Source organism: Oreochromis niloticus, linkage group LG6 (assembly GCF_001858045.2).
Source record: "Oreochromis niloticus isolate F11D_XX linkage group LG6, O_niloticus_UMD_NMBU, whole genome shotgun sequence".
Taxonomy (NCBI): Eukaryota; Metazoa; Chordata; class Actinopteri; order Cichliformes; family Cichlidae; genus Oreochromis; species Oreochromis niloticus.
Genome location: NC_031971.2, coordinates 12257787 through 12280798, shown reverse-complemented (window position 1 = coordinate 12280798; position 23012 = coordinate 12257787). Strand labels below are relative to the sequence as shown.

Sequence of the window (23012 nt, the reverse complement as noted above, 5' to 3'; positions counted from 1 at the left end):
AAAAAAATTCACAGCTGAGACGCCCCACAATCAAAATTCATTCAGATGTAACATCTCAAACGAAATCTTTACGAGTTTCTTTTTGTGCGACTAAAAACAGTGGAAGTACCGCCTAGTGATATCAGTAATTTAAGCCTTCACTCATTAACAACAAAGCAGAAGAGCAGTATTTAGTCAAGTACAATTTTGGGATATTGTTATCCATATAAGTACTTCCACTGGTACTTTGCATTTTTACTCCACCCAATATATGAGAAGGAAATGGAAGGCTTTTGCACATTTTACTTGCAAAACATACAACTGTTGATTTCAAATTTTAATGCCATCTATGTTTTTTTGAGTGTTTGTCCAGTTCAGGGTGACAGGAAGCTGGTAAACCCCAAAGAGCCTGCCAGTCTACAGCAAGATTGGCACAGAGAGTCAGACAACCACTCACACTCGGCTTCACACTTACAGTGAATTTAGAATCACCACTTAACCTAACGTGCAAGCCTTTAAACTGTGGGAGGAAGTCAAAGTACTCAGACAGAGAGCCTATGCAGTCACAAGGATAATATGCGAAATCCACACATTGAATTTTCATGCAGTGTTGTGTACATGACTACAAATTTGTCACATAGTAAATAATAGATTGTGGTTACTTTTACTTTTCATAATAAAAATAAATTCAGATTATAATCCTTTCCTCAGAACTATAAAGTTGCAATATTAACACGTCTATTACAGTTCAGGACACTTTCCACTGTGAGGTAGTTATCTGTATTTTTAAATATCAGATTTATCTTTCCAAATTTATGTTGGCGGTATGGCTTCTTGATGACTGCTGAGGTTTTTAAAAAATATGCATTTATTTTTAAAATGGCCGATAACTTTTCACTCAAATCTCTGTTCTGAGGTGGCAGGAAATGTGTCAAAATGATCTGAGTGTCTAGGTTAGAGTTGGAAGGAAAAAAAAGAAAGAAGTCTGGAAGAGCTGTTTTGCAAGAAAAGTCGGTTTAACTTATGGTGAACAGCAACCACTGTGGCCACAAGATGAAATTGCAGTATTACAGTAACAGTATTACTGATGGTTGAGCAACATTAGGCATGACACACACTTGACCCAAGCGTGCACGGAGGGAGGGTTTTATGGGTATTTCTTCTTTTGTTGGCATAGTCTTGGTTTAAAATATATGGACCGGACAGCTGATTCATGTAGACCAGGAAACAGAAGAGAAGACGTGGATGAAGGGTACGACGCACATCCCTCATGTTTTAGTCAAAGCTATTGCATTTCTTAAATTTCGAACAGATACTAATGATGTGATTATGATGGAACCCTAAAGCCCTGCATTGAGAGCCTGGAAAGAAAAGGCAGCAGATCTTCTGGAGGTTTGTAAGGCTGTTTCACAGCTCATCCAAGAGGCTTCTTCAGCTCTAAAAACTAATATGGAGAGTCCCAGGTATTCAGCCCCTAGTGGGCGTTGTCCCCTTTAGAGGTGAACCAGGTCGTTGACCCACTATTGATCATGTTAGTCATAACATGAGCTAAGGTGTGGAAAAAAAGACATGGGCCATTACTGTCACCAGTGGTTAAGGGCGAACCTACTGTGAGACGTTGCCCCCAAGCCATCATGGGACTTATTGAGGTCACCTGACACCAGCTGTGAGTGGGGGCTGAAGTATCTGGGAAGACTGTATCAAGACTGCATCATCAGGGGCTGATAGCTGGTGTCGTAAATTACCACCTGTAATGCTGGTTGTTCACAGTGGACATAGATCAGGGGTGTCAAACATAAGGCCCGATCCAGCCCACTGGATAGCTCTGGAAAATGTGAAGGACAGCATAAATTTTGGACTTTTAACTTTTAAATGTTTTACAGTTTTTCCTACAGGTAAAGACCTCTCCCATGGCCATTCATACTGTGCCAAAGTAATCAAGTAACAGATAAACAGTTAAATTCAGAAAATTAAATGACAGAAAAGGTCTCGTTGTATAGTTGTTGTTGTTGTTTTTTTTCAATTACCAAAGACTTTCTCTTTTATAACTGAATGAAATGAGTCTGCGCATTGAGCTACCAGAGCTTTTTCTCAAATTTGACACATTTATTTATACAGCTGACAGATTTCTTTCATTCACTACAGCAGCATTTCTTTGTTGTGTAGAAAAACTGATGTGCATTGTTGAAATTGCTCATCTTTATTTTTAAACTCACTGATTTAATGTATATTTAAAATTCTTTACACTGACATAAAATAGACTACCACTGGTCCGGCTAACTTAAGTGGGCTGCATGTGGCCTCGAAGTGTGGCATCCTCAAAAGTATCCTTTGTCCTTTAGGTGCATTTGTACAGCTGAGTCCTCTCCTGTTTACGAGGCTATTCTATGTTGTGCCTTGTGTTTACAGAGTGGGTGTTTGGTTTCTCCTACATAGAGGTCCTGAGCACTCCTCACTGCCCTGCACAGCAAACACTATGTTGTTTAGCTTGTGTTTTACCCTTGGGACGAACCAGTTTGTGTCTGGGTGTGATGTCATGCTTGGAGAAAATACTTTTTGCTCTAGGTTTTTGAAAGCATTTCACGTCTCATTCAGGCCTTCTTCAGTCCTCAAAACAAAAAGTGGAGCATCTCAGCTATTTCTCATCCCCCACTGGAACTCAAAGTAGCTGTGATCAGGACCTCTACACCACCCGGGATAAGAACATTATCTCTAAGGGAGGACAAAGAAAAGAGGAGTGCACACATGTTGGCCTAAATCAAACCAGCAATATCTGAATTTGAACACCAAATGGAACAACTGTCGTCCTTTATGTAGCAAGTTTGTCAGAGAAACTACAGTTGCCTTTTTTTAAGATCTCAAGACTACTATGACCTGGATGACTGAAACTATGGTAAATGATAACGTCTACTCCACTGAAGATTAGAAGTTTACCACCTAAACAGAATTTAATGCTGTCGAGTCACAAGACTATAACTTTTTCCTGATCCCTGGGGTGTAACCATATCAGTAATACAATATTGTTAAAACTGAGTTTTTCCTTCCTACTGTCGCCACGTGCTTGCTCAAAGGGGCTCATCTGATTGTGGGGTTTTCTCTGTATTATTGTAGGGTGTTTACCTTAAAATCTCAAAAAGCACTTTGAGATAAATAATTGAACTGAATTCTCACAGGATGTTAAAAGTAAAAAAATAATTCACAATCCACATTCAATCAAAACGGACATCAAACTCATATCTTGCTGGAGAGAATGGTCCAAATGTGGAGTGAAGCCTTGAATCCACGCTATGCAAATTAATGATGGCACCTAAAATGTGAGCAGCAGCGTCTGACTATTCACACTCTGTCCACAGACCTGCTGCTGCTTCTCATAATGTTAAATTCATTATGCTTTTATCATGCTTCCTAGCATCCTCTGTGCTCCACTCGCCCAAAAATTAAGATTCATGTTAATTATATAGCACTAGGTTGTAAAACAAGACTGCAGATGATGTTGGAATAAATAATTCATCCACAAAAAAAAAGCTTTTTTTATTCAAACTACTCTGAAGTCTGGTGGTACAGTGGCAGATTGTGGCTCTTGGTATTCTTTGGGCTCACCTCACTAAACGTCATCGATACTTAAAAGACAGATGTGTTCAATGTAACCCTTTAAGTCTTGGGTCGTACACATGCAACAAAAGAGGGTGATGTTTCCTGTCAAGAACCTGGCACTGCACCACCATCATGGAAGATGTTGAAATCCCTTAGGTTCCCCTTTATGAATCAAAAAGCAAGGAGGGTTCTGGATGAAACACTGGTACATCCTCCCTTACATATGCGCCTCAAACATCCTCGCTGGGAGGAGCTATGGTGAGAGAGAGAGATGAGAGGGAGAGAAACAGGAAGACACGCTGGTTTAATGAAAAGCACCCGGCTCAGCAGGGATTTCAAACCTTTATGTTGAGAGGCCAAACAGCTTTAAAAGTCTAGTTCTAATAAGACATTAATCCTGCACGGTTTACTTTTCATCTTTGCAGGTAGCCTTTCACTTTCCAACAACTATACTGGCTCTGTATTGGCCAGCATTGGCCTTGCTGAATGCAATCAGCCTTATCAGCAAACAAGAACACATTCACTGGTGCCAGTTGCCAAGATAATTATCTGTGCCAAATCAATATTGCACCATATGATGATATAACACGATCACATCAAAGTCATATCAAAAAGAAAACAGCAATCTGTATGAAACTTCAAAAGTACTTAATGCTCCACAGTGTCTGTAGAAAAAGTAAACACCCAAACTGTCCCAGTTTAATTTCCTTAGTTACTGACACTCTTTACTTTCAGATTAACATACTGTGGCTTTACATATGCTGAGCACTTGCCATCAAGTTGAGTAAATTGCCTTTTGTTGTATAAAACTGGCAGGTCTGTGTCACTTTTCACTTCAACACTGGGTGTCACCCTCATGCAAAGCACCGGTATTCCTGCAGGGACTGTATCTCACAACATGCTACCTTAACAGACAGTCAGACAGGTTGGAAGACACACCGCTGGGCCTGCATTCCTATCTCTGACTTGACATGCTGACAGCTGCCTAACATTTAATATCCCCCTTCTTGTTTTTTGGAACTCTGTATCTATCTCACGGCATGTCTCTACCTGCGCTCTCCACCTACCGAGAACTCAAGAGGATTCCTGCGATGTGATTTGCTGTTTTGGGGAGGGTGCTGTGTTCCCAGTGTAAAATCTGATTGGCTTTGTGGTGACCCCGCAGGTTTGAGGGGGAGCGGGCTTCCACTATTACCACAAACAGAAAGTGAGAGGCAGACTTAATGATATAAGAAACTTTGACAAGGACTACTGCAAAGAAGGGAGGAAAAGTAAGGAAAGAAAAAAGTAGAATGAAAGAGAGATATTAAAAAGAGAAGAGACAGAAGACTCCCAGAGTGAGACGGGGGACCCTGTAAACAGGTAGGCGTTGCATACTGTAGCTGCTGCAAGGCAAACTGGACTGTCTGCTTGTGCTTCTGGCTGGCTGCTTTCTGGAAGTAAGCTGATAATCAGGCTGATCCTTCATTTGTGTTTCTTCTAAAGCTCTTATGCACAGAAACATGTGCAAGCATGTGCGTGTTTGCATATGTGCTGGTATGTAATCAGTATCTTCCCCCCAACTTGTTGTTCAGACATGAATAATCGCTCCATCGCCTGGTGGCTGAGACAGATCGGCCTGCCCCAGTACACCAAGATACTTGAGAGTGAATATTATGGTCTGGAGGTATGAACAGTAAATCTTGAAAATGCATATCTTTTCTTTTTGTTCTTGTATCCTAATCAATGTTTTTTTTTAAATGATGTTCCCGGTCTGGCTTTGTTTGTTTGTTTACTTGTTTACAGGGTTTGGTGAATGTGACGGACGGAGAGTTGAAGGATGCAGGGATAGAGGATGCAACACACAGAGAAACCATCCTCAACCAGCTTTCAAAACAGAGAGAGCGAATGGAGCCACACTACGGTGACATGCATTCACTAGATGCAGTTGCACGTACACACAAAGGCTGGGAAGTTTGGAAATCATGTATAAATATGCTAATTAAATATTGAAATGTACTGGATGACAGCATATAAAGTGGAGCATTATCACATCAAAGATTACAGATTTGTCAGGCTTTCTTTTGTTAAATCATGTATTTCAGTAGTTTATCCCACTCCACTTATATCCTGGAAGATTTTGGTTCATACTGACATGACAAAAGTAAATTTGGTCATGGATGTGCAGCCAGTAAATATGCAGCACATCCATAACCACATTTCCTACAACATGCTCTATTGGATGCTTCCATGCTTGCATCCATGTCTTTTTATGCCAAATTCTGACCCTGCCATCCAAGCAGAAATCAAGACTCATCAGACCAGGCACTGTAGGCCTCAGTTGCCTGTTCTTAGCTAAATGGAGTAGCACCCTGTGTGGTCTTGTGCTCTGCAGGGGTTCAAGGTTTGACATGTTATGTGGTCAGAGATGCTCTTCTGAGTACCTCGCCTCTAACGTCTGGTTATTTGAGTTACTGCTGCCTTCCTATCAGCTCAAAGCTGCTTGGCCATTCACTCGTGACCTCTGACATCAACAAGCCGTTTTCACCCAGAGAACTGCCACTTGTAAATTCTTGAGATAATTGTGTGGAAAAATCCAAGGAAATCAACAGTTTCCAAAATACTCAGACCAGCCTGTCAGGGAGGCAACGACCACGCCGTGCTATATATGCATTAATATGTGTACCTAACAAAGTGGCCAGTGAGTGTATGTCTCGAAAGAACTCAAACATAAAGATAACATCTTATCTTTGGTTGAATCATCCTTAACTTTCAGAGAGCAGAATCTGTTAAAATAATTAATGCAGTGCGTGATGAGTCGGTTTATGAAGTCAAATCTGATCTTTTTAGGGGTTTTTCTGGCTCTTCCTGCTTAGTATAAATGAAAGTAGGTGAAGATCCCTGAACGAACGGGGAACTCACAACTTAATTAATATCAGGCACTGTGTATATGTCACAGTGTATGCTTGGAAATAAACAAATACAGTTCTGTGAATGAAAACAGGAAAACTAACAGACTTTCATCACCAATTCATTTAAATTAACATTGACTATTTTTTTTTTTTAATTCCAGCTTCAGTTCTAACGGACAGTCAAGACAGCGGTACGGATCTCGTCTTCTTCAACTCTTCTTTAACTCTGTTTTCCAGCATGTCAACCTGTGCCATTAAAAATGTCCTTCTGTCCTCTGAGGTGGGCAAGTCATAAAGCGCAGAGTGAACCGAAAATATTCCCTGGGATCGTCCATGGATCTGGTGAGGTCGCAAAGTTTGCACTGCATGCTGTAAACATCACTAAACAGCTGAAGTCCTAACGCAATACAGACAGCTACTCCAGACGCAACACTAACTGGGGATTTACCATTGCGTGCAGGAGAGGCCGAAGGATCTGTTTCGTCAGAGTGTTCTGCCACGCCTCCAGCGCGCTGACAAGAAACATCGCCTGTCAGCCTCCTGCTCGCAGCTCCGCCCCCTGGATGAGGACAACATCAGTAACAATGCCTGTCAGGACAGCAAACACAGGTAAGGTGACCCCCCCCAACCGCCCTACGTCTGGCTAATGATTACATTTGACCTCATAAAGTCTGAGTCAAAGTTTGTAAGGCGGGGCAAACAATCAGTTATCCATAAATGGGCCTGAAAAGACATTACGAATGAAAAGCCTTTATGAATATTAAATGACAGGATGTTACGCTGCACTGAGTCCCACCTCCCACTGACGAAGGTCAAGAACTCAGTGACAAAGTGAAAGTGCGCGTCTGCGAGTGTTCAATCCTTACAGTCCAAACAATTACAAAGAAGAAGATTTAGCTCCAGGCCATCTCCAGCAACAAAATCCAGTTCATTCAAGTTACAAAAAGCGTGTATTTTCACTCTATTCCTGGTAAGTGGCAACCTTGACCACGTCATGTCCTTCCTTAACCCATTGTTCCAGTTTGTTTGAATCATCCAGAGACCGTATGAAGAAGAGCTCCATAAAAGAATCAGTTAACTGTTATTTTCTCTCAAAACAGGCAGCAATGGAGTTTTTCAGCAGATCTGCGGTGCACAAACAATAGGCTGTTAGCATCCTTCGTCTGAGGGCAGCTGTAGATGTGGATAATGGAACATTTGAGGATGTAAAACCAAACCCACCTGCACGGCTAAATACAGCTTCAAGTGTGTCTGAAAAGATAGTTTTATAATGTGTGAAGTGACCGTTTACATACTAGCATATCACCTACTTTCTATAGGTCTGCTCATCACCTCACCTGCAGTTAAAATCAATTTTACTGATCCAAAAGCTATTTATATCCAATATATAACATCCAGTCATGCACTTACTTTTTAAATTTTGGGATGCCTGTGTGTAAGATTTCTGTTGCTCCTCCTCAGTGGACGTGACAGGTCAGCAGCAATTTATCTTTCTATTATCAACATCTGTGAAAGTATAAAGAGGCATAAAACAAACAGCATTTATTGTGCTGAAGAAAGATGTGGATATTGGAACATTTGAGGATGTAAAACCAAACCCACCTGCACGGCTAAATACAGCTTCAAGTGTGTCTGAAAAGATAGTTTTATAATGTGTGAAGTGACCGTTTACATACTAGCATATCACCTACTTTCTATAGGTCTGCTCATCACCTCACCTGCAGTTAAAATCAATTTTACTGATCCAAAAGCTATTTATATCCAATATATAACATCCAGTCATGCACTTACTTTTTAAATTTTGGGATGCCTGTGTGTAAGATTTCTGTTGCTCCTCCTCAGTGGACGTGACAGGTCAGCAGCAATTTATCTTTCTATTATCAACATCTGTGAAAGTATAAAGAGGCATAAAACAAACAGCATTTATTGTGCTGAAGAAAGACTTAGTAAAATCTGTTGATGAGGAATGCATGCGCAGGAGTGCTATAATACCAGGGTGATCGGTTTCCAATAAACTGAATGTGGGGCAAACACTGTGTCTGTGTGGGACAAAGTGGGACATGTCAACAATGCTAAGAGATAGACAGGTGCATAGACAAGGTATGCTACTCTATCTATCCATAGACTAGCATACCTTGTTTTGAGCAATATCTGACAATTTTAACCATTTTCATCCAAGAATGAACACATATACTACGTTTACGTTATTTCTTTCCATCATATTCAACAAAAAAGCTTTTTGGTGACTTGTAGTGTTCCCTGATAAGGATGGTATTAGACAGGATAAGCTTCTTCTGACTAGAAAAGTGCATGACCTGCAAAAACAAGTCAAAATGTGGGACAATACATCATGATATTCCTAGGACTAGGGACAAACATGTTGTCCACTCCCACATAAAGAGCCACATCTAGTTACTCTACATAACACTGATTACTAAATACTGCTTAGATTATTCATGTAAAATATAAACTTAGTAATCATGCCGGATTGTAAAAGGTACCAGCTACTCAGCAGTATATAAAGTAAATAAAACAAACGGCAGCTGCAACATTGTGAACTGCTCTGTTCTTTATACTAACTACGTTTAGGTCATATTTGGATGCTATTGCTTTTCTATGCAGGGACTTTTACTTGTGCAAATATTATAGATTGTAGCGCAGTAATGTGTAAATCGTCTTAACACTTCTTTCACCCCGATGCAAAAACATTGCTTACGTCATTTTTCATGCAATACCATTAGCCAATTTCCATTTGTTTCTTCTTCTTCTTCTCATAATAATAACAATAATATCTATTTTCTACTTTTTTTAAAAATGTTTAATTTCTATGCATGGTAACCCCCCAGCCCACAACTGCTTCTTGTTTTTAAATCCTATGCTCGCCCTTGACCGTGTTTTGCCCAATATTGACTTTCAGTTTGTGTGATAAAATAAAATGTTGGGCAAGTTGACATCTAAACCAGCTCCACATGTAGGATAAACCCCCATACAGCTCCCCACCTTCCTGTCGTCCCAGGTGCTGCTGTGTCAGCTCACCTTGCGTCGGTATCCGAGGAATGCCAGACAGATAGCGGCGTTTCAGCACCGGGGCCAGGGGCGGGGAGGAGGAGAGCTGAGGGCAACTTGTGGGAACTCGTCCTGAGCACGACTCAGGCAGGAGGGAGAGAAAAGCAGGGCAGGGGAGGGGGGAGCTGGGAGGGACCGCAGCAGAGACGGACACAAGGTTACAACTTCCCAGCTGTTGTTTGTTGGTGTGAACTCGGACCGCAAACAGTAAAACATGTCCGCGGAGAGTGAGCTGTGAGTCGGGCTGACAGGTAGGACGGACCGCTGACCGTCGTCAGTGCCGTTTTTTTTAAACAACGAACAACTTTAACTAACGCGAGATGTTGGAGGTTAGGACGGGTGTTTTCTCAACAGTTAATTTACCTTTTAATGCGGATTGTGCAAGGCTTTCTGGACATTTTCTGAACATGCAGTACTCAGAACTCAGCACACGAAGCCGTAAAACTAGAACCAAAAAGTCGAGAGTGATTACTTTTGGGTTGTTGTTACCTGTACCTTTGCCAGCGAAATAACGACCTGTTGCACAATTTTAAGGCACTGGCAAGTTTAGACTCTGTCGAAGAATGTTCAGGTTGACAACAAGAGCTGTTAGAGGATATAATGGCAGCGGTCTCCTCTGGTGTGCCAAATTTCCAGAGAATTTTAATAAAATTGTATCAAACATAGAAATATGTGGTGTCAGGTTACATTTCTCAATAGCTGGCTGTCCAGCGTGTTGTACAGGTGTTTCTGCCCGGACCAACGCCCCTCCGACCGGATGTTGAACTAAGAGCCTCATAGGAAATCTTAAAACTGTGATTTATTCGGATGTCCTTCAATTTTAGTTTTTTACCCCCCAGTTTTATTTATATAGCGTCAAATCACAATAGCAGTTATCTCAAGGCACTTTATATTGTGAGGTAAAGACCTTACAATAACAAAGAGAAAACCCCAGCAAGTAAACAACCCCCTATGAGCAAGCACTTGGCGACAATGGAAAGGAAAAACTCCCTTATAACAGGAAGAAACCTCCAGCAGAACCAGGCTCAGTGACCAATTGGGGATTATCTTTGTAAGATAACTTGGATATTACTTCTTAATTAACTTGCTTCACTCTGTTCAAAATGTCCGTTTTTATTATTATTATTATTATTGTTGTTGTTGTTTTTATAATTGTTTTTATTATCAGCATAACATACCTCTACATATGTTATGTTGAGGGTCACCCCTCAACACAACTCATATATTACACTAAACCTGCTACCTGTATGAAGACTGTGATGGCGTGCTCACAGCCTTCATACAGGCAGTGGGTCAGTTTTGCTTTGGGGATGCAGATCTTTGGAGGGTCACACAAACCTCCACGTGTTAGTCAACCATACCCTTGCTCCTGTTAGGTACTGGGGTGAAATCCTCTATCCACCCACTATCAGACCTTATTCTGGTGCGGCGGGCCCTCGTCCTCATGGTCCAGGACAATGCCCAGCCTCATGTGGCCACATTGTGTGGGCAGTTCCTGGATAAAGAAGACATTGTTGCCACTGACTGGTTCTGATGCTTCCCTGACCTGAATCCATTTGAGAGCCTCTGGGATGTCATGTATCGGTGACTCCACCGAATAGACCCACACACAGAGGACTTCACCCACCTGATGAGATGGAGGCGATCATCTGCCATCTCATCAGGAGCATAGCCAGAGGTTGTTGTGGGTTTGCACAGCCCATACACACTACCATGACAAATTACGATAAAAGTGTGTCAGCCTGTGGTTTCAGTTTTTATCTCAGATTTTTGGTTTGATTCTGGTTCCAACCTTCACGGGGTTAATGATTAATCGTCCCCACTGGCCACTGTGACATCATTTTGTTCTCTTTGAATTACTCAGTGTATGTCAGTAAAGATTTTCAGTTTGAGTATTTCCTTCATCAAGCGCTGATGTGTGATTTAGAATAGAGAATGGAATGCCTTTATTGTCACCATCCAATGAGATACAGAGCGTCTCCTCCTCAGTGCAAACATGTGGGAGATTTAAGTGTTTCCTTACATTTTTTTTTAAAAGTGTATTTATCCACTGCCACAGGGTTGAGACACAGACTGAAACTACCTCTTAGCACAATTAAAGGCTTTTTTCTGGCCTGTGTTTTGGATTAGGCTTCATACCCAGTTAATTAATTGTTTTTAGATCTTTGCAGCTTCGCTTCGCTTTGGGGGATTTGCTGTTTTGCTTTGTGTTATGTGGAAGTTGGATTTTTGGCTTTAGGAAAGTGTGATTATTATTGTTATTTTTTTGCCACTTTGTCAAATTTATAGATCAAATGACAGGTGGATTAGTTAATAAGGAGAAAACTCCTGAGTGGAATATTTAAAAGGCATACAGGATGAGGATTTGTGATGTTACATAACTGTTCAGGGAGCAAGTTTTCAAGGGCTGCTGTCATTCTGGTGGATGCTTGGTCTTGAATTCAGTGAGGACAATGATGGAAGAGAGGCTTCATTGCAGTCAGGCTTCATTGCTAGTGAAGGCAGGTAGGATGAGCAGCACTGAGGACTCTGAGGTCATGGAGGTCATAGGATTTTTTTTTTTCTGGAAGGTTGGTGGACTTTTTTTAAACAACCATTGAATAACTCTCCTGTTAAAGACTTAGTTTTCATTTAAAAAATAAACACATGCTAGTTTTTTAGATTATATGTCTGAAAAGAACATTTTTGATGATTTGGGGATATAAAATTATGACTTGTTTGCAAAGGTTTTTGTGATAACAGAACACTTGATTATATATAGATCTGAAAATAGAGACCCAGTTTGATGAGCTTAATTTAACAGTGTCGCAAATGTCCTTCAAAATGACCAGTACACTGAACAAACAATTAAAAGACACAAAACATGACTCATCAGAACAATTGCACTTGTAGGATTTGAGGATCCTAAATTTGTTTTTGTAATCAGAATATACTTCTCTACATAAACCAAAGTATAAAAAATGTGGCGGGTTTTGTGTAGATGTTGATAGTGGTGATGTCCAGGCTCAAATCACTGTAACCCTTACATCACTGTTTGTGCACAAGCAATCCCTAAACAGATAATTTGTTCCAGTGACACAGAGAGGAGCAGGTCCATATGGACCTTTTATTGAATAGTTAATATAATCTGTGGGAGTTATCTTTTTCCAGCCCTGTTATAAGTTATCTGACCTCTTCATCTGCGAGCCTTGTGTATACAGAGGCAGGAAGGTGGAAGCTTGGGGAGGAAGGAAGGAAGAAAATGAAGGCAGGCTATTAAAAGTCGTTCAGCTTTTCTGGTGTTAATCGCACACCCAGACCTTGGACCTTCCATCCTCATGCTGCTTTTGTTCAGAGGAAAAACATGGCACCATCATCTGTGGCTCTCTGGGGCTCAGACGAGTAACTCCGAATCACTTCTTGTTTTTCAGCAAGAGGAGGAGTGTCGCTGCATACTTCAGCCAGCTGAAGGTAAGAGCTTAAGCACATGGCCTTTCTGGCTGTGTTCTTTTTCATTCTATAAATTTCCCTTTAAATCCTCGCTCATGCAGAATATGAGCAGATGAAATCAGCAGTGTATCTCTGGCCTCCGCGGGGGCTGCTGTTTTTTGTGCTGTAGGTGTTTGGCGGTCGAAAAGAGATGGACTCGCTGAAGAAGGAGCTGGAAGAAGAGCTGAAGCTTAGCACTGACGACCCAAGGAGCCACGCGTGGTACCACGGACCGCTGAACCGAGAGGTGCACATCAGATCTACTGTTCTCCCTGCATTTACGCACATTTAAGCAACAGATTTACTTCCCCTCTGGAAATATGGTTATTTGCTGTGCTGTGAAAAGTTAGACTTTCACGTTTGTACAAAATAAATATCAAGTTACACCTTGTAGCTCGTTATTGTGTTTCAGCCTAGCATGAAGACTGTAAACAGACGGCGCAGAAATAGACACAAAAAAACAACTTCCTGGAGTTGTGACTTCATCTTGAGGTTGTCAGGCTGTCAGTGAAACCTCAAGGAAGTTGTTTTCTTGTTCTCACAGTTTTTGGATTGTGCAGATCAAACAAGCAAACAGGATATAATGAGTGTAGCTGCTACTCTTATTACATTTGGATAAAGGTAGCATTGAAGTTTCCTTCAGTATACAGACTTATTGCCACTTCCTGTTTAAAAACAGGTGAATAAGTAAATGAAGGCTAAGTTTAACAGCATAGTTCACCATAAATATCCTTTACAGTAATCATACATCATTCTTGACAGCTCTTAAACACTTATCTTTAGCTGACTGGCAACTTATTGTATCTATCACACAGACATGAGAGTGTGTGTGGTATTAATTTTACCTCTCCAACCGAAAGCAAATGGCTGCAGTTGCACAAAAATTTAAACAATTCCTTTAACTGCTTTGTGTAACCCACATGAAGCCTAAGATATAGGGAAAAAAAAAGATGTTGACACAAATGAATTGTCTGGCTGTCAAAGCTAACCCGCTGACTCTTCTCCAGGCTGCCGAGTCTCTGCTGGAGAGGGATGGGGACTTTCTGGTCCGAGACTCGAGCTCCTCCGCTGGCGACTATGTTTTGACCTGCTTTTGGAAGAACAGCCCCATGCACTTTAAAGTCATACGAGTGGTCCTCCGACCAAAAAAGGTGTGTCTGTGTTACGTGTGCTTGTGCTAACCTGACAACAATCCATGTCTCAAACAACACACACACAGCACATACGATATGTCTGGCCGTTGTCCCCTTATAGCAATATTTAGTAGTGATTGTGTAGAAAATATCAAAGCTGTAAATCAATAGAAAAAGCAAATATAAATAAAAATAATTCATAAAAATATTAATGCTGCTAAAAAGTTTGAGAGCTTCTTTGATGTTTGTACATATTATTATTATTATTTTTTAATCAATACCAACTTAAAAGCAACAGTAATGATTCTGGGTCACCACAGCTGCAAGCTACACTACCCATTTTTTTTGTTGTTGTTGTTAACAATACGTCTTTCCTGCCTTTGCTTGACACATTGTGTGTATGCTTGTGTGTGTGACTGCGCCTCCATCTGTGTGACAGGGCTACTCTCGGGAGCTGTTCCAGTTTGAAGAGGATCGCTTTGACAGCGTTCCCGCTCTCATTCGTTTCCATGTGGGCGGGCGTCGGCCCATCTCCCAGGGTTCGGGCGCTGTCATCTTTCACCCAATCACACGGACCCTTCCTCTGCGTGTCATCACCGAGCGACAGGCTAAGTCCAAAAGCAGCTGTAATAAAGTCGCAGGTGGAGAAAAACAGACCGAGCTTAGCAAAAGACGCAGCCTCAGCTCCACACATGCCGACACACTGGAAGCTGCAAATCCGCTGCTGAGGTGCGAGGACGTAATTTGTGTGGTGCACATTCATATGTAGAGCGCTGAAATATAAAGCAAAGTTTAACCAAATAGGTGCGAATGATCGTGTTACTGAGCATTGTTTGATGTGTGGCAGAAGTGGAAGTCATCCTGCAAACTTGGAGAACGTGGGACGGAGGCCTTCACTTCAGACTGCACAGTCTGACAGCAACCTACGAACTGGTACAGTATTGCAAACATGCAGCGTATTCGCAGGACAGCAACATTAATGTCAGCTGCTCGATGTACCACTCGTGCTGCCAAACCAGTCCTGACCCCCTCAGAAAAAAGGAATATGTTTAAATTCTTTTTTGGAATTTAAACATTTGATATGGTTTTTTTTATGTTGGATTCTGATATGGGTTTAAAAGATTTGCAGATCCTCATTTTACACATACAGTGGTGGGGAAATGATTATTTAATCCCCTGCTGAAGCTGTAAGTGTGCTCGCTTCCAAAGAAATGAACAGTCTCTCGTATTTATGGTAGTTTCATGGAGAGAGAGGGATTTTATCCAAAAATCCAGAAAGAACACATTATATAAAAATTATGAATTGATTTGATGAATTTACGTTAAGTGAAATAAGTATTTGATCCCCAACATGACTTAGTACTTCATAGCAAGCACAACGGTAAGACTTTCCTTGTAGTTGGTCACCATACATTTGGACACATCTCAGGAGGGATCTTGACCCACTCCTCTATACAGAAACACTCTAAATCCTTTAGGCCAACTCGAAGCTTCAGCCCCTCCATCACTCTGTGTCCTTAATGTGCTTCTTCTTTAGCCACTTCTTTGTTTCCTTGGATATGTTTTGGGTCACTGTCATGCTCGAAGACTCATCCACGCTCCATCTTCAGTGCCCTGTCACCTTCTTCATACAGGTGTTCCACAGAACCCTCAGTCTGAGGACACTAGCCCTGCCCAAATCTCCCCCGTGTTTCGGACAGGCAGTGAGCCCCTTCTGAGCCCACAGCCACGACACGCACGTCCTTCCCATCCAGGTAACGTGGAGAGCCGCGCACATGCAGGACCTCTGTATGTAACAAACAAAGCTCACGCTTCCCTCTCTCTGATGCAGGTGGTGGTGCAACTTTAAGAGGTTCAGATGGGCAGCTGCACCCCAGAGCTCCTCCTAAGCCTCTCAGGGTTTCTACTGTTTTCGCCAATACTGTACCTCCCCCACCCAGAGACCGGGATGCAGACCCCTCCTCTTTCTACGATGAGCTGGTCATCCGGGTAAAAGAAAAAATTTCACAGCTGATGCCATCTTTCTGTTGTAACTGTTTGTGTTTGCAGAAATGAGAAAGGCCTTTCAAGCTACAACTAAATCCTCCGTGGAGACTTATGCTCTCCTATTGTTCTGTTTAGGTGCCACAGAGCCAGCGGAAAGGTCATGTGGATCGGCTGCGTGCGGAAGAAAAGTGGCAGAGTCGTGCCCGCCTCACAGAGACTTCCTTTGGCTTTTTGGAGGCTGAGAAAAGAGAAGCCTCCTCACAGCTGCTGTTTGACAAACAGTTCCAGAAGAAGGCAGAGAAGGAAGTGGAGGACTGGCACTTTGAACGACCACATGTTTGTATACATAATAATTACCTCCCAGTTTGTAGTTTTCACCTTTCCCATTGGTTCTGAGGCTTCTGGAACTATTAAGTTCTTATCTGTACATAAATCTATTTTATGCTCCCCTGGGAGGCTTTTGATTTCCAATTATTTGATTATGATTTATGAACAGCGTACTCTTTAAATTGTTGGAGTTGTGTAATTCATCACAGTGCTATCAAATCTGCATTTCTTAGATATAGTTGCATACTTCTACAGGCACAGCAGCTCCAACTTCCACATCAGTGTTTGGTCAGCTACACAGAGCTGACAGTGTCAGAAACTGTATCTGTACCAGTCTTGCCAGTTAAAAGTAGATAGTTGCAAGCTGTAAAAACTTGAGATTTTAAGATATATTCATGCAGAGCGTGATTTTGCAAAATTTTACGTATCAATATTTCGTAATGAAAAAATAGAAAGTGTGTTGTGCTTGATAATTTTTTTTATCAAGGTCAGCTTTAACTAAAAATCAGCTTGAGCTGTTATTGGTATCTACCATCACACAAAATCTGAACAAACAAATGGAACCGATTAAAATACACCCCCCTCTTTGGGGGGGTGAATAAATCGGACTGTTGGTCCAAAGAGTCGTACTTTTTATAGACAGATTATTTCAAATGAAAGAGATAATTGTTGCTTAAACTCAACAGTTAAAAATACTTCTCATTTACTTTGATTACACAGCCCGAGTCTGCTGGTACGCAGCCACATCAGATAGAAAGTAAAGTGATTCTATGATCTGTGTGTCTGCAACCAGTACATAAGGCAGTAATAGGGAACTCCAGGCCTCGAGAGCCGGTGTCCTGCAGGTTTTAGATATAACCCTGGGTCAACACACCTGAATCAAATGATTAGTTCATTACCAGGCCTCAGGAGAACTTCAAGACATGTTGAGGAGGTAATTTATCCATTTAAATCAGCTGTGTTGGATCAAGGACGCATCTAAAACCTGCAGGACACCGGTCCTTGAGGCCTGGAGATTGCCACCCCAGACATAAGAGGAAGTTTTCCATTGTTCCTGAGATCATGTCAACATTGACCTTGACTGTTATTAAAAGTGACACTTTTTTTTGCACTATTGCATGCATGTTTCCTGTTGTTTCTCAACTGCAGTTTTAATTACTGACTTACTACCTTTTTGCCACCAGGTGTCAGAATAATATTGTATTTGCCAGTTTGTAAAGCCTGACTCTGCCGTCTTAACTTCATATTCACAATAAATTCAATCCATGCACATTAGTGCGCAGTTATATATAACTGCGCACTAATGTGTATGATGTGTATCATGTGTGTATATGATATTCTTCTGCCTTCCTTACAGATGGAGTCACAGTCGTGTTTCCAGTTGGATCAGTTTGAGTCGCTGCTCTTACCTGAGAATAACCGACCTCTGGAGAACAGCGTCCTGGTGACGCTGAAAGAGCTCTTTACCCAATCAGACCCTAAAACCATGGCTTTGCACATGCTCAGCGTTGACTGCCAGGTGTCCCTGGTTTTTACTCTTTTCTCATTTAAAACTTTAGCTGTATTGAATTTAACAGTAGTTTCTAATCTTGAGTTGTTTGATAAACATTTTATGTACACATGAGCTGTTGAAATTGCTTCCATGAGCTGGATCTGGAATCTGACTGGCCATTTATCGCTCATTGTGCAGGTAGCACGCATCATCGGGGTGACCGATGAGCAGAAGAGGCTAATGGGAGTTGGCTCAGGGCTGGAGCTTGTCACTCTGCCACATGGACACCAGTTAAGACAGGATTTATTAGAGAGGTACATGCAGCCTGCACACTGTTTTAAAAAATCATTTCAATGTTACACTTTGTCAGTCATCCTTGGTGTTGTTGGTTTATCTCGTGGCTGTACACAGAAACTGTAAAAGGATCAGTTTTATGCTGTCAGCCGTTTGTTTGTTTCTTTGTTTGGGGTTTTTTGCACATTTTTTTCTAATTCTCTGGGTACCACAAAATTCGTTTCACCTCAGCTGTATTTGCTTGGACTCTGGTTGGGTGAAAGCCAGTGTTCAGAAATGAAAAATGTCCCTTACCAGTTACTGCATTCAATCTTCTGTCCACTCAGATGCCTCTAATCCACTCAATGTGCATTTTTTAGGCATCATCTAATAGCACTGGGAGTCGCAGTGGATATCCTGGGCTGCACAGGGAGGGTGGAGCAGAGAGCATCTGTTTTACACAAAGTAATCTTATTGGCTCAGGCCCTGAAAGAGCACACCCACAACTTGTACTCTTTCTCAGCTGTGATGAAGGCTCTGGAGATGCCTCAGGTGGAGTATTTATGACAGAGGACTGTGATTGCTGGGTGTAAAATTATTCACAGTAAAATGCGGTTCAAGTTTTCTTGCATATATTGAATATTTGTTTACATACAAATGTGCAGATAACGCGACTGGAGGCGACATGGAAAGAGCTGAGGAGGGAGTACACAGAGAGCGCAGTTTTATTTGAGAAGAATCTCAAACCTTTCATGAAGTCGCTGAATGAGGGAGATGGTGAGTGGCTGTGTTTACATCGTATATGCAAGTTACTTTTGTTCAGCGCGGTTAGAAATATTTGTTTCTTGTGGTTTGATCAGGCGTTACAAAGAATACAGTACTGTGCAAAAGTCTCGAGCACCCTTCATTTCTTTAGATTTAGCTTGTAAAATGGTGAAATAGGTGCAGCGATTTATTGAAACCTGTGCAAACATGCATGGAAATACAGTACGTAAGGAAGAAACAGAATTTGTACATTTCTAATGAGCGTATTCTTCAACGCGGCCTGGACTCTCTTAGGTAGGTTTTCTTGTAATTTCTTTAAGTAGTTTTCAGGAACAGTTCTCCAGGCTTCTTGAAGGACAATCAAAGCTGTTCTTTAAAAGCTTTTTTCTTCTCTCTGTCATGATTTTGCTGCAGTATCCCTTCTCCTTATAATATCCGTTGCCAGTGATTTTCATCCAGCTCTAGTGTAATTTGGCACACCTCAGCCCTTTCTCCTCGTTTCCCTTGCGTAAGAATGGCTTCTTGACAGCCAACTTATTTCTGATGAGGCTTCAGCAAACAGTAAATGGATCAATTCATCACTGAGGTCCTGTCTCAGGCCTCTGCTGTATTTTTTCGGTTTCTTAAGGACATGAATATCAGACTGTTTATCTGCTGTAGACAGTCTTTTTATGCCTCCCACTTCTTCTTTTGTCCTCCACTTGCACAGTTTTCTTGTTTTTTCTTTCTTTCGTTTTTTTTAAGGAGAGACTGCAGAAAATGCTGAGATATGGCAAGTTTACAGCTAACAGCTCTTTGGGAATAACTTGCTGGTGCAAAAATACTACTCTGTGCCTGTCAGACTGTGTTATCTTTGGCATTTTTCATAGATTCGACTAAAGAAATGGGAACAATTATTTATCTTTCCCCCACAAGCTGTACAAAGTGCCTAAAGATACAATTTTAAAGTGCATCTTTGCTAAGTTGTCTGTTACACACAGATACAACACTGATTCATCACTTGAGTTAGGTGCCTTTTTATGCTCAAATTATTCATATGTTAAACCTCTTAACATTGACAAACAAATAAAAAAAAAAAACCATTCATCTGAAAGTGGACAGGTACAAGGCCTGGACCGAAAATGAGTGAAAAAGCTACCAACACCCAAAACTTTAAAAGAGCATCAGAAAAACCTGGAGAACGATTAATGATGTCTGGCTCCTTAGAGGCAAAAAACTTTTGCACAGCACTGTAAATTCACTACACGAGGATTTCTGTGTAATATTCAAATTCATTTAAGGTCCAGTTATGCTCCTCATATATAACTCTGAGGAGGTTCTGCTAGGTGAGGTCCAGCTAATTAGAAGAAAGTAGTCTCTCAGAGAGAGAAAGAGACCGGAGCTGAGGGCTTTTCTCTGCCTGAACCAGCATGGGATTTTTCCCCCATTTAAAGCTTCTCTAATTTAGTCCAAGAATTGAAAAAAATGTTGGGTTTTTTTGTAATTATTCACAGAAAGTATAATATGTCCTCTTGAATGTATAGGTTTATTAATAACAAGACTTTCTCATTATTGTTGCTAAGCATGTATGGGTTAGAAAATGAAATTAAATAACTTCATGCAGCTGGATACTGAAGACCTGTCTAGAAGCCCTGCAGCATCATCCTCTTCTTTGGACAGTCTTAAGTTTGAAAGCCTACCAAGAAAATGAACTTTATGTAACTCTGCTCAGTACTGTGCACATTTGGTTAAACTTTCATATAATTGGAAATAGTTTATCTGAATTTCAGGAGCGGGACCACACCTCTATACACTTCCTGTTCTCTGTCTATACATGACCCCCACCGGTTCTACGAGCTGTGCATTCTCATTTTCAGGCCCCACTCGCTCTCCCTCCCTTTTTCAATTCACTCACTCTTCATTACTACATGAGGATCTGCCCGGCCTTCCCTAAACCGCAGCCTCAATTCATGCTCAAGCCGTCTGCCTTCATCTACTAGACAAGCTGTCAAACCTAAATGACGATGTGGTCCCAACTACTGAAATGACATATAGAGCACAATCAATATAAGACTTTTAAGACCGATACTAATATTTGGTGATTTGATATATTTTGGCAAAACACACAAAACATAACTTTCACTAAAATTTGACATGTATTATCATTTATCAGTCCTTTCTTAGATAATGTGACAATGCAGTTTTCTTCTTTTATTGTCACAAGAAGTTGTGAATTAGTCATTTACACTCTGCCCAGTTTTCCTTGTATCAGCTGTTTGTGGTGTTCCAAAAACATCAAGTTGCAGAATGCCGTCTCATAGACAAACTATGCAACATCAACATGCATAGCATGGTCAATGGCTTTCCTTTTTTTTCCTTTACTAAATTTTCAGTTGCCTGATCAGTCAGGCTTGAATTATATACGTTAAGCTCTTATATAAATATGCAGTTGGTGTAGTATTCCCTTAAATGTGTAAGCAAACACACTGATGTGTAAAATCTTTGCATTACCCCTATGAGGTTAATGGGTACAGTGTTTTTGTTTGCAGGCTCTGTAGTCCAGGGCCCCATAGCCTTGCCACATCTGGTTCCACTGCTGATGCTAATGGAGGGCGAGGATCCAGTAGAGGACAGCGAAAGAGGCTGTCAGCTACTCTACGATGTCCTCCAATCTGCTCGCAGCGCTGCGTTGCATGCCCATGATTATCAGGAGCACGCACACGCTCTGCTCTCAGGTATGCCGATCATCCACACAATACAGTACAACATTATCATTAGTGTTATTAAGGAAACTAACATTTCAGTGCACGTGAGTCCAAATGAGGGGGGAAATGATATTCAGTAAAATGTTTAAGAAAAATACAGCTTGTGTGAAGATGCCTTGAGGCAGCTGTGTTACTGAGCTGAAATTCAAAACTGGCAACCTGATGATGGTGATATGGTGAGCAGAATATTCACTGTGCATCAGTTTCCTTCAGCTTTATTAAGTAAGTCGAGAGAGTGTTTTGTGAAATATGGAAATGAAGTGGATTGCTCCCACAGGCTACCGATAATTGGTTCATCTGAGTAGTTTTTGCACGGAGCCCATTATAATGTAAAATAAACACTGGCGGGGACAGGAAGTGGAAAAGTAAAAAGCATTATGCTCAAAAACTGTGTGCATTGTGAAACTTGTATCTTGGTGGTATCTGATCTGATCAAGTGTCCGACGCACTGTTCCAACAGGAGGCTGGGAGCCAATCCCCAAACTGCTCGAGGCTTTCCGCACAGAGTTCGCCCTGCGGCTGTTCTGGGGTCAGCTGGGCGCAAGAGCAGACAGGAAGGAGCGATATGAGAAGTTTGATAAGGTGCTTTGTGTCCTCTCAAAAAAACTGGAATCTAAAGACAACCCGAACCTTTAACCTGAGCCTCAGCCCTCCGTTTCTCTGAACAGAGAGCGAAATCGGCACTTTTTTCACTTGAGGAAAACAAGAAAAGTTTTTAGCCGAGCCTCTGTGTGCTGTGGAGGTAAAGGAAGAGACATCTCAACTGGGAGATAAAACAGAAAGAGCAAAAAGTGTTTTTCTTTTCCTGCACTTGCTGAGAAATGACTGGATGTCGAGCTCGTCAAACAACAGCTTAACAACTTTCTTTTTCTTTTCTTTTCTTTTCTAACTGGAATGTGTGCGCAGACCTTTATTGTGAAATAGGCCTGCGCCAGATTTCAAAATTGCTTTTCCAAAAACTGGAATGTGTTTACAAAATGTACATTTCTGATCCTTTTTTTAAAAATCATTGTTTAAAGAAGCCTCACTGGATACTCTATTTTTCACTTCGGTGTTTCGATAGCATAAATAAAAGTTTTCCTTTGTCACTTTGTTTCTTATGAGTAACACTGCAATAAAACAAGAGACAAAAATGTTTTTCCTTTTTTATGATACAAGTAAATACAGACATTTTCTTTTAAAAAATGACAAGGATTCCTTTTAAATGTTGAGAAAAACATTTACTCGTGTGGGTCAGAGTGGTGGAGAAGACGTGAGTAAACCTTATGTGGCTCATCTTTAAACGTTTCAGATT

The 23012-nt window shown here is 41.2% G+C and overlaps 1 protein-coding gene and 2 long non-coding RNA genes across 3 annotated transcripts; 1 reads left to right on the top strand and 2 right to left on the bottom strand.

The window, feature by feature from the left end:
• Window positions 1-3: 3 nt before the first annotated feature.
• Window positions 4-4704, bottom strand: LOC109202492 (uncharacterized). Its single transcript, XR_003220592.1, has 2 exons — window positions 4641-4704; window positions 4-3826 (listed from the first exon to the last, which is right to left on the bottom strand). It is a non-coding gene; the product is annotated as an uncharacterized LOC109202492 (long non-coding RNA).
• An 89-nt stretch (window positions 4705-4793) lies between these two features.
• On the top strand, window positions 4794-22851 carry sh2d3a (SH2 domain containing 3A). The gene is made up of 20 exons (XM_019360145.2): window positions 4794-4935; window positions 5148-5239; window positions 5359-5476; window positions 6626-6655; window positions 6745-6806; window positions 6925-7073; window positions 12941-12980; window positions 13129-13245; window positions 14006-14149; window positions 14571-14860; window positions 14979-15064; window positions 15766-15885; window positions 15963-16120; window positions 16253-16453; window positions 17802-17963; window positions 18135-18250; window positions 18590-18761; window positions 18875-18986; window positions 21503-21688; window positions 22179-22851. Exons 2-20 carry the CDS (start codon window positions 5150-5152, stop codon window positions 22352-22354), a joined length of 2529 nt encoding a protein of 842 aa, XP_019215690.1. The 5' UTR covers window positions 4794-4935; window positions 5148-5149; the 3' UTR covers window positions 22355-22851.
• Window positions 6890-9780, bottom strand: LOC112847189 (uncharacterized). Its single transcript, XR_003220591.1, has 3 exons — window positions 9501-9780; window positions 8256-8351; window positions 6890-7023 (listed from the first exon to the last, which is right to left on the bottom strand). It is a non-coding gene; the product is annotated as an uncharacterized LOC112847189 (long non-coding RNA).
• Window positions 22852-23012: the final 161 nt, after the last annotated feature.